At 35.1% G+C, this 11,360-nt stretch overlaps 1 protein-coding gene and 1 pseudogene across 1 annotated transcript; one reads left to right on the top strand and one right to left on the bottom strand.

The window, feature by feature from the left end:
• Nucleotides 1-1,226: 1,226 nt before the first annotated feature.
• On the bottom strand, nt 1,227-10,678 carry LOC142622866 (peroxiredoxin-2B-like). Its single transcript, XM_075796420.1, has 3 exons — nt 10,315-10,678; nt 9,896-9,975; nt 1,227-1,657 (listed from the first exon to the last, which is right to left on the bottom strand). Exons 1-3 carry the CDS (start codon nt 10,533-10,535, stop codon nt 1,404-1,406), a joined length of 555 nt encoding a protein of 184 aa, XP_075652535.1. The 5' UTR covers nt 10,536-10,678; the 3' UTR covers nt 1,227-1,403.
• Nucleotides 2,154-7,765, top strand: LOC142622867 (zinc finger BED domain-containing protein RICESLEEPER 3-like; annotated as a pseudogene).
• Nucleotides 10,679-11,360: the final 682 nt, after the last annotated feature.

Raw genomic sequence — 11,360 nt, 5'->3', positions numbered from 1 at the left:
TGTTATTTCTTCCTAAAAATTGGTTGCTCTCTTCTGTCCTTCGTCTCATCTGTCCTTTTATTTTTCTCTATCAATACTCTCTCCTCTTTCTTGCAAATTCGTGTCTTGGTACCATATTTCACTACACACACACACACATATATATATCCTATAAACTATGATTTGATGAATATTTAGGCAAAAGACTCATAAGTTTGTCATAAATTCAAAAAGTGTCATTTTTCTGAGCAATTCCGTAGCCCTAGTATCAAATTTCACTACATATATATAGCATATAAACTTTGATATGAGCAATATTTAACCAAAAGGAATACTAGAAGTTTGTCATAAATGTCAAAAAGTAAACCACAAATTTTGCATATTGTCATTTTTTCTTCGTAAATAGCCCATTTTCAAGAAGAAATAACAGAACAAATTCCTAAGCTGTAACCGAAAGATTTTGACATTAAATAATTAGGACAATTTATCGCTCTCCTTGGCTGTTTTTGGGCCAGGTTTGGCTCACAAAGTTTTCTGACTAAATTACTTAGCTAGTAAATATCAATTTCAATCCTCTTTGTCCACAACTTCCTTTCTTCCTTGGTTAAAGCTAAATGTTTCAAAAAAAAAAAAAAACATTTTAACAGGTAAACCTCGTCTAAATTCTACAGTGGGAGCATTTTCATGTTGTTTGCTTGACTGACTGCTGCAGAGATGATATTAATTTAAGTTTAACACACCAGCTGACCTGACCAGCTCTCGTGTTCCATGCGCTACTCAAGACTTTTCTTGCCCTGATACATTGATTACTGATTTAGCATTTATCTTCAAGCAAATGAGCCAAACACGACTACTATACCACATATATGGATTACTTGTGACCTGAGCCAAATGCAATAAAAATTGTGCTCTCTCTCTCTCTCCTTTTCTTTGTAGCTCCCTTGTTCCATACTCGCTATTGCACACTCCCTATCGCTGCTAGTAGTATTAAATAAGCATATACAATGCTGCTGCTAGTATTAAACCGAAGCCAATCAAGCAAAACCGAGCCCAGCTTAAACTAATTGAATTTTTCACAAGCCCGACTTCAGACATATATTATAAGCTCCGAGACAAGTTTTGATCATGCAATGGTCGGTTTGGCTTGACTCAGCGTGTCACGGTCCCACTTTCACAATTTACAAAACCGAAAGAGTAAGTAACAAACAACATTTTCAATTTCACATTCGTAAAATGTAGGCAGAATCTACGACCAAAAGTAATAATATCATATAATAAGCATACTGATTGTTCCACGATTCACAACAATAGTTAAAACAACTTTATTTTTATATCCGCCACATTCTAATTTGAAGACAAGAACGAGAGCCTAGTGAGGAGAAAGGGCATAGAGACAAAAGATAGCCATGTGTCTTAATTAATATTCAAAGAGCCTTGATGATTTCCTCTGCACTGGAGACAGTAAATTCACCCCCAGATTCAATATTTGCAACCTTCACTTTGAGATCATCGAGCAAGAGAGCAAACCTCCTTGAACGAGTGCCAAGTCCTTTGTCTCCAAGGTCAAGCTCAAGACCAAGAGCATGTGTGTATTTTGCTAAGCCATCAGCAAGAAACTTGACATGCTTGTTCTCAGGGTAAGATTTGGCCCATGCCTTCATTACAAAAGGGTCGTTAACTGCAAATGTGTCAAAACTTGAATTAAATATCCTATAAATTAGCCAGTGCTATATATCCTGACCCGCTTGAAATCATTGTTATTTGCTTAGCCTTTTGAGAAAAAAAGAATAAGATAGATGCAAATGCTCAACTCATCTCAATCACCCAGAATTAAAATTGGTTTTGTAGTCTCATATTTAAGTAACAAATGGACAATTAGGGTTTTTGATAGTTCAACTATAGCTTGCTGTTGAGGCAGACATAAAATATGGATTTGCCGATTTGGCTGACAAAACTTCAAGATCAAACATAGAATAGGTGTACAAGTTCAACTTTTCATTCCAAATGATATCATGAGAATTTAACAATGTAAGAGGACAAAATGAGCATTCAGATTAGATTCAACAACTCAAGCATATATAACTAGTGTCTAAAAAGGAATTAACTCAAACTAAATAGCTGGAACAGAAGATTTAATATAAAATATATATAGTAGCTCCCAAAGCTAGGTAACAAGGAAAACTATTAACATGGCAGTCCTTGCTTATATAAACTAAAAACAAGACAAGGCACAAGATATGGCTGTGCTCAAAACGGAATCAAATTGTCACATACATACGGTATGTCCAAGGTTGCAGTAAAATACTGAAATTGTAGTGTACTCGTTACATAGTGTTAAAGCATGCCCAAAAACTTAACTAGGGGGTGAAGAGGCTTAACTAAGAGTCTAATACATAAGCACATAACCAAGTCAAAGCCCAACAGAAGTGGCATTTCTATCTTCAACAAATGGTAGGCATTTAATTGATTAATGTATTCTATTGAAGTAAGAGGATGTATAGTACTTCAGATACATGAAGATACACACATTCAGTTACGTCCGAGGAAAATTTGTATACAGAAATTTTAAAACAAACACAAGATAAAATTATAAACAAACTTTGCATCTAATAGACTAATATGATCGATAGGAAGAACATACTTGACTTAGTCTAGAATAATTCTCTCAAGTCTCAACCAATGTCAGAATTTGGTAACACAAATGGAGTCATTCCTTTATTACCAGCATAAACTTAAAGCCACCAAATTAGTGTGCCACCACTACATGGCAAAACTTGAGACTTGCTATTATAGGCATTCACTATGAGAGAAATCTCATTCATTGTTTGTTATTACTACTTTTAGAACCACGCTACCCCAAAAATCCCGGCACTAGTAGGTGCAGTTGAGATTTGCTCTTACAAGGTCAGGTAGACATGCATCACATCAACCTCAAGATTGGACGATACCAATACATAGTAACAAAAAGGTTGTGACAATACTAAGAGCATCTCCAGCAAATTCACCAAAATTTGTACTGTTTAGAGAATGAACAGTGACATTTAGTTTTTACATTCCTACTTTTTCAAATACACTTTCCAACAGATTCTCAATTTCATTCTCTATTTCATTTAAATATTATTTCTTCATTCATTCTTTAATCTTTTTTTATCATTTATTCTTCCTATATTCATTCCCAACAATTATATTTTTAAATGAAAAGTATTATATTCACAATATTTTTCGCAATACTTTCACAACAAAATTTATGTGAAAAATTGTTACTAATTCTAATTTGAACCCACCACTAAAATTATTTTTTTACTCACCAATATTAACTAATTACAATCTGTTACTTAAAATTTATTGTGAAAATCTTGTAAAAATATTGTGGCAACATTTCTCAATTAAGATTTTTTATTTTTTATATTATTTCTCCTTTCCCTCATTTCATTTCATCCATACGTTTTTTTTCCTTTTTTTCTTTTTTTTCCTTGTTTTTCTCCTCCACACACGTCTTCCTATAATCCTATCTCTATCTGGCCTCCCCTCTTTTATTTTCTTTTTCTCCCCATTCATCAAGAACATTCCAACAGCTCCTCTCTTTTTTTTCTCCAGCTCTCTCGCTTTTTTTTTTTTTTTACTTGATTCTAGAACATTTGTCCCCAACACAGTCCAGATGGGTCATCTTCATCCCAAAGCAGTTGGCCCAGCCTGGAGCCGTCGCTCATCTTTGTCCCCAACACAGTCTAGATGGGTCAGTTGGCTCTTTCTTCTGTCTTTTTTTTTTTTTTTTTTTGCTTTTATTGTTATGATTTGATTAATTTTAAAATTGTGTTTTTGAGTTTGTATTCTGCTAATCTGATTATGCTTGAGTTTAGAGATTTTTTAGAGAGATTGTTGTGTATGCAGAGAAAAAAAGAAGCAACGGCAACGAAGAGAATGAGGGAATGAGAGAAAAAAAAGAAGCAACGGAGAGAATGAGAGAAAAAAAGAAATGCGAAGGAGAGAAAAAGAATTGATATAATAAAAGACCGGTATAATTTTTTAATCCCAGAAATGGGATTGCTAATGTACAGTAGTAGGGATGGCCATACCCATTGGGTAATGGATATCTAACCCTACCCGATCCAAATGTTCCAAATAATACCCGGTTCTTCATGGGTAGAGCTTAACTAGGTAGGATATAGATATTACCCGAATTATTCGGGTAGGGTATGGATATTATCCAAACCCAACCCGTATTTAAAAAAAAAAAAACAAAACCTTTCTCACAGTCTCACTCACCGTCACTCACACTCAGACACTCTCTGTCTCTCCTCATCCTCACCGACACTCTCACTCTCAAAGCTCTCCTCACCGTCACTCTCTCTCTCTTTGTTTTGCGCTTGGTTTTTCTACCGCTCGCTTGCACAGGTAAATGACTCATTCTTTTCTCCCCCTTTTGCTAGTTTGGCTTCAAAAGAAAAATCTTTTCAGTGGGTATCTGGGTTCTGTTGATTATTAGCTTTTGTTTACTTTTCTAGATTGAATTTGTCAACTAGTGTGTGTTAGATTTTGGTTTTAGAGTTTGAATTCTGCTGGGTATGTGTCGAATTTGGTTTTTGATTGAATTTTATCAATTGGGTATGCGTTAGATTTGGTTTTTGATTGCATTAAGGTGTTTGATTCACCACCATGACCATAGGTCCATAGTCCTTAGACAAAGACCCATTGTGAATGTGTTATTTGAGCCCGAAATTCTGTACAATTATAATGTCAATGAACTTTTTTTTCTAGACCCATAGCAGCGCTGTTGGTACTGTCATATTATGCAGAAAAAACCACTTGGCTTTGGTGCTTGAATTTTGTGCCATTTAGCCTCCACAGAAATCATCATTATCATATAGGTCTTGTTCTTACTCAATTTTGTCCAAGCTTAGGTAACAAAAAATCTTCAACAAATGATTTTGTTAGATGATTGATTGCGATATCATGCTTAATTTTACCGAGATGGAATTATCCAATAAAAGTCTTTTAACTCCTCATCCTTGTCGCTGACTAAAAATCTTCGGTACACTAACGCTTAGTTTAGTTTAGGTTTTTTTTTTTTTTTTTTTTTTTGGGTGAGATTTTTAAGTCATTACTCATTAGGCAATTTTGTTGCAATACACTTATTGCAAGGTACTTTTTATCTATGGAGGGAACTCGTTGCCTATGATTTTTATTATAGAGGCCACTCCATGTTGAATTTTTATTGAAGAATTAGTCCCTTCTTGTTTCTGCAAAATGTTGCTTGAAATCAATAACTAATTTATGGTGCACCCTATCTCGTACAATGATAACCATGTTAGAGGACAAAATTGAATGCTTCAGTGTATTGTATTTTCAGAATTTTGCTAAAAAACTAAAAGCTAACATTTTATTTAGCTCAAATTCAACGACATGATTTCTTTATATGTTTTCTAAAAAACTAAAAGCTAACATTTTATTTAGCTCAAATTCAACGACATGATTTCTTTATAGGAAAACATGATATGGAAAAGCTTAAATTGTGATGTAACGATCCAACCTACATGTCTCTTTGCAGTTGCCTACATGTCTCTTTGCAGTTGCCTACATGTCTGCCACATCCTCTGCCTCAACCCCAGCCCCAAGGCCCCCAACTAGCACGACATCAGAATCACAATCGTTGTTTGGAGAGGAAGTTAAGTCCGTTCCGGTTGAGAATCCACAACAAGAAGGCACTAAAAGAAGAACAACTTCAGACATATGGAATCATTTTAAGAAAAAGAATATTGATGGGAAAGTTAAGGCCCAATGCAACTACTGTGGAAGACTTATGGCTGAAGCAAGTACATCAGGGACGACTCTACACAGCAAAAAGTTGTCCAAGTGCTCCGAGGGAAGCAAGTCCTCCGAGGGAAGTAACAGATATTGGGAAGCAAGTTCTTGTCAAACAACACAATAGGACAAGAAGTAAAGGGATCTCAAGCCCTAGTGTTTTTAATGAAGAGGATCAGAAGGCTTCTTGGAAGGATCTTGCTCGAATGGTCATTTTGCATGAGTACCCTCTTGCAATTGTTGATCATATTGGGTTTCAGGATTTTGTTGGTGGCTTTTGGCCAAATTTTAAGATAGTAGGAAGAAACACATTGAAGCGAGATATCAAAAAAAATTATAATAAAAAGAAGCAAAAGACTATGGTAGAAATTGACAAGAATGCAAGTAAAGTTGCAATCACAACAGACTTGTGGACTGCAAACAACAATAAGAGATCATTCATGGTAATCACAGCGCACTACATAAATGACTCTTGGACTTTGGAAAGCCGAGTTATAAAGGTATTTCTTTTCTTTGGGGTCATTTTGTTGTAATAGTTTTTAGATTCTCAAGCAAGCTTATTAACTTTATGCTTTCTTTAGTTAACCACATTTATGTTTATTTTTTTTAGGTTTATTCGTATGCCATCTCCACATGATAAGTATTCTCTTTCTAAAATCCTTTTGGAGTGTCTTTCTGATTGGAACATTGATTTGAAGTTATTTGTCATAACTGTAGATAATGCTAGCAACAATGATGGCATGATGAAACTTGTTTCGGATAAGCTTCAAGCTAGTTCACTTATTTTAGGTGGAAAATTGTTGCATGTGCGTTGTGCAGCACACATTCTGAATTTGGTTGTTCAAGAAGGTTTGAATGTAATTGGTGATGGTATTGAGAAGGTTCGAAGTAATGTATATTTTTGGACACAATCGTCAAAAAGAACATAAATTTTTGAAAAAATATCTCGCCAATCACATATTGCAAGTACTAAGGAATTGGTACTTGATTGTAGGACTCGTTGGAACTCCACATATTTGATGCTTTCAACTGCCTTGATTTATAAAGATGTATTTCCCGTTTACTGTGTTGTGAGCCTCAGTATCAGTCTGCTCCAACTAATAGGGATTGGGAGGTAGCACAAATTGTTTGTGAGAAGTTGGGTTATTTTCATAAAATTACTGAGTTGCTTTCTGGTACTACCTACCCTACGACTAATCATTATTTTCCTTTGGTCTTCCGGTTGAAGATGGAATTAAATTAGTGGCTTTCAAGTGAAGATGAGTTGGTTAAGAAAATGGCAGCAAATATGTTAGCTAAGTTTGATAAATATTGGAGTGACGTTCATGACATCATGAGTTTGGCTATTGTTTTAGATCCAAGATACAAATTGATGTTATTGACATTTTATTTTAATAAAATGTACAGTAGTAAGGCTAACAAAGAAATTGACAAGGTTAAGAACCTTCTTTTTGAGTTATTTGCGGAGTATGACATAGAAAACATTGATAGAGGAGTCATTTTTTCTCAAGCTTCATCTTCTACATCTACATCAAGTGCTGCACAAGTACATGATGATACAATGAGGGACTATGATTTGTTTGTTAGTAATGCGACTACTAACATAGGCCAAAGGAGTAGGGATATTATATCGGAGTTTGAACTTTATGCTAGTGAGAAAGTGTCCCCTAGAACTGAACAATTTGATGTTTTGGGTTGGTGGAAGCAAAATGGTAGTAAGTATCCTACCTTGGAACGCATTGCAAGGGATATTTTGACTATTCCTATGACAATAGTTGCCTCAGAGTCGGCTTTTAGCACTAGCGGGAGATTGTTGAGTCCACACCGTAGCCGTCTTCATCATGATACCTTAGAAGCATTGATGTGTGGGCAAAGTTGGCTATGGAGCGAACTTAAAGGTGTACATGCTACCATTCAAACCGTTCTTGATGATTATGAAGAAAATGGAGTGGAGGAAAGTCATGCCATGGAGCTTTCAAACTAATGGACAGGTATTATTTTCCTTGATTTTGGTCTATGTTTGGAAACTGGTACTTTAGTTTAGGTAGAGTTAGAATGATATGCTAATTAGAGAGAGGCGTAATGCATGCTACAGAAATCTGAACATAGACCTAAGTTTGTTATACATAAATTGAATAATAATTATTGAAGTACATTTGTTATACATAAATTGAAAAATTCATAAGCTCAAAAATACTAATTTGACAGGTCCTGCACTGTTAGTTGATGTTCCAAGGGATAAGAACATTACTGGTATGTTCTCTGTTTACCTTTGCTACCTTTGTTTTCTCTGCTGCTTTTTTTTTAACAGCTCTTTCTAGTGAATTTGTGGTGACTGCTGGCAAATTTTTGGTGTTCACAGCGCAGGAAAGCAACTTGCAGAAGATGTGGACTTTGCAAAACATAGACCTAAGTTTTGATGCAATTTTACATGCTGATCTTCACTACCATGGAAATAGTAGTATTTTGTGATGATAGTATGTGATAGAGTTTAGATGACTTTTATTCAGTGTACATGGACCTTCATGTTAAGGGATCTCGTAAAATTTATTTTAGGAGTTGGCATTTGCTTGACAAACAACTGAAGAGGCAGAGGAAAATATTACTCATTGAGGTTTTGTTATGTGGGAATTGGGAATTTTTTTAGTTTTTGCTATGATGGGTTTTCACTGTTGGTGTACTTTTTGTAAGGTTAAGCTAGAGATTCCTATTTCATGTTTGTGTTATTGCCTCCTTTCTAATTTTGAAAGGGAAGCTTTTATCTTCCTAATATTCTATATGTTATCTGGGAAAGAAATTTAGTTTTTGTTGGATGCTAGGAATCTTATTCTATTTGATTTTCAGAAAAGGACGAAGCTATGAAATGGGGTCTTATTTCACAGTCATTGTTGGCTCCTTATGAATTGCTTCCAACTATGTATATATCTTTCCTAAGTCGATTTCATTTGTAGCTCTTGCTCAGAAACTGCATTGAAGTAAAATTAATTTAGGCATTTGTGTTTTCTGTCATTCTAGTCCCCGAGAAGAAGAAAAAGAGGTCCAGAGATTAGATTGACTAAGGCAAGTAGTTGTATTAGTGTAATGTTGATATTCGGGTATCCATGGGTAATAAATGGATAATAATTCATGGATAATAAATGATTTGGATTAAAAATAAATAAATAAATGGGTTTTGGGTTTCGGGTAGGGTATGGATATCCATGGATAATAATTCGGGTAAGATTCGGGTATGGATACTAATGGATATTGATATTCGGGTATCCATGGGTAAACTTTTCAGGTAGGGTATAGATCGGGTATACTCATACCCTACCCACGGCCATCCGAAACAGTAGCCCATCAGATTTGATGAGCTACTGTTCATGAGCAAAAAAAAAATCCAAGTATAGAGAATCCATTGGAGACCAATTTTATGGTCTCATTCTCTATTATAGAGAATATTTTGCCTTTAGCTACACCATTGGAGATGCTCTAAACTAGACAAAGGCAAAGCACAACGAATTAAGGACAAACACAGATTTTCTCCAAATCAAATTGGAGTAATCTCAAGCTTATTATAGTTCTAACAATGAATAATGATCATCCACATTCCACATGTATGTTTGGAAGTTTATAAAAGAATGGAAAGAAATGAATATATATATATATATATATATATTATCTTTCTTTGTTTGGATATTTGAAACGAAAGGAATGGGATTTGTTTGAGTGTTATAGAGAAAGTAGAAATTGGAAATGAATGATTTTATATAGCAATACTGTTGAGATCTTTCTTTAATAAAAATAAAAGATTTAGACATCTAAGCACACACGAAAAATAGGGGTATTAGAACGAATTCCATTTCCTTCCTACAAAATTGAACTTAAAATGAATGAAACATGGATTTCATTTCCATGCCTAAATATAGAGAGAAAAGAATTATTTCCCTTCCTTAATTGCTAGTAAAGCATAGCTGAGGACCTTTTTTTAAAAAGAAAAAAAAAACATTAAAGCTCATTTATTATTCGTTAAAAACTTTTTACTAATATGAGACTAATTAAATAACAAGGCTGCAAAAAATAAATAAATAATAAATAAAAAAGAAGAAGAAGCAAAAACTCAGTTGAGAAATACCGCTAACCAAGAGAATATCGTCAACGCCCTTTGATTTTAGCTCCTCCGCTCTCTCAATGAATCCAGGTACATGCTTCAAGCTACACACAATATAATCAATCAGCTAAAATCAGAAGGTCATTCACAAAAAAAAAAATTTTAATTAAATTAAATCAGACGGTCCACAATTCACATAATAACTGACAATCATGACCGTCCGATTAACAGAATAAGCTGTATTTTAGTTTTAGCAATTATCGAAAAAATGGGAAAGTCAGTCTCCAAACTAAAGTAAACTTTAACCAAAACCAAAAAAACAACCTGGGAAACTTCGCTTGAATTCCGAGTCCACTTTTTTCTTTTTCTTAAACAAAGAAAAAGTAAATCGAAAACCCAGACTTGTTTCTGTTAAATGATCTGAATCGCGGTGAAGAGGTTACCTGCAAGTGGGGGTGAAGGCACCGGGAACGCCGAAGAGGATGACCTTTTTACCGGCAGCGAGGGAGTGTACGGACACAGATTGGAGGTCGTCTTTGTGGTCGAAGTAGGAGAGAGTACCATCTGGGATCACGTTGCCAACTGCAATCGGGGCCATATCTCTCGACGGTGCTGATTTTTTAATTATAGATCTGCTTCTGCTTCTGTTTGTGACTCTCTCCATATAATTATAGATCTTAGGGATTGCACGGTGTGCAATAGTTTCAATCTCAGCCCTTACTTTAATCTAATGGATATACATATGACACATCACAGATCCACGTCATCAATCCGCTTTCTTTACTCTTTTCTCTACACCCGTCATCTTCAGTGAGCATAACATTACTTCAAAGTTTCTATCAAGCATTTTTACAAACATCTTTTGTGTATTTCTAAAATTAACATTAAAATAAAATAGCACATTGAGTTACTGCCAAACCCAAATGATGAAAATGAATTATTGCTATATTTAAACCAATGGTGGTATGTATGGTGAGAAGCATCACCAGAAATGGTGGTGTCGCGGTGCAAGCAGAAGCTTGGCCACGGCTGAACTTGAGAGAGCGAAAAAAACAGAGACCTAAAGAGAGGAGAAGGTCAGGCCAACAAGCACAGCTGGTGGTGGTCGTGTAAGCCTTGGAGGCTTCTAGTTGTTACCATGGTCATGCGGAATCGACGCTGGTGTTCCACGTATAGCAAGGTTTGGTGGAAATAGGGGTGTGCATAAAACTGACGAACCGAACAAACCGGCTGAAACCAACCGAACCGTTGCAAAAATTTCGGTTCAGTTTCAGTTTCCGATATTAATACACCGAACCTACTGAAACCGAACCGAACACATTATAATATATTTTACATAAAATATATACTATATAATACCTATACATATTTGGGCCTATCGTAGGCCTTTTCAGTTTTTTTTAAACCATTTGGGCCTTTCTTTTTTTTCTTTTATATGATCTGGCCCTTTCTTTTCTTTTTCTTTTTTCTTTTTTTGATTGAATCTGGC

The sequence above is a fragment of the Castanea sativa genome, chromosome 1, assembly GCF_040712315.1.
Source record: "Castanea sativa cultivar Marrone di Chiusa Pesio chromosome 1, ASM4071231v1".
Taxonomy (NCBI): Eukaryota; Viridiplantae; Streptophyta; class Magnoliopsida; order Fagales; family Fagaceae; genus Castanea; species Castanea sativa.
The sequence above is the reverse complement of the archived record's forward strand: the minus strand, read 5'-3'. Positions and strand labels throughout refer to the sequence as shown.

What these genes read in the sequence shown, in the direction of transcription:
- LOC142622866 (XM_075796420.1), bottom strand. Translation starts at nt 10,535, where the DNA reads ATGGAGAGAGTCACAAACAGAAGCAGAAGCAGATCTATAATTAAAAAA. An exon ending in GCCTTCACCCCCACTTGCAG is followed by an intron (nt 9,976 to 10,314) that starts GTAACCTCTTCA and finishes TATTGTGTGTAG; the next exon opens with CTTGAAGCATGTACCTGGAT. An exon ending in CGATATTCTCTTGGTTAGCG is followed by an intron (nt 1,658 to 9,895) that starts GTATTTCTCAAC and finishes ACACATTTGCAG; the next exon opens with TTAACGACCCTTTTGTAATG.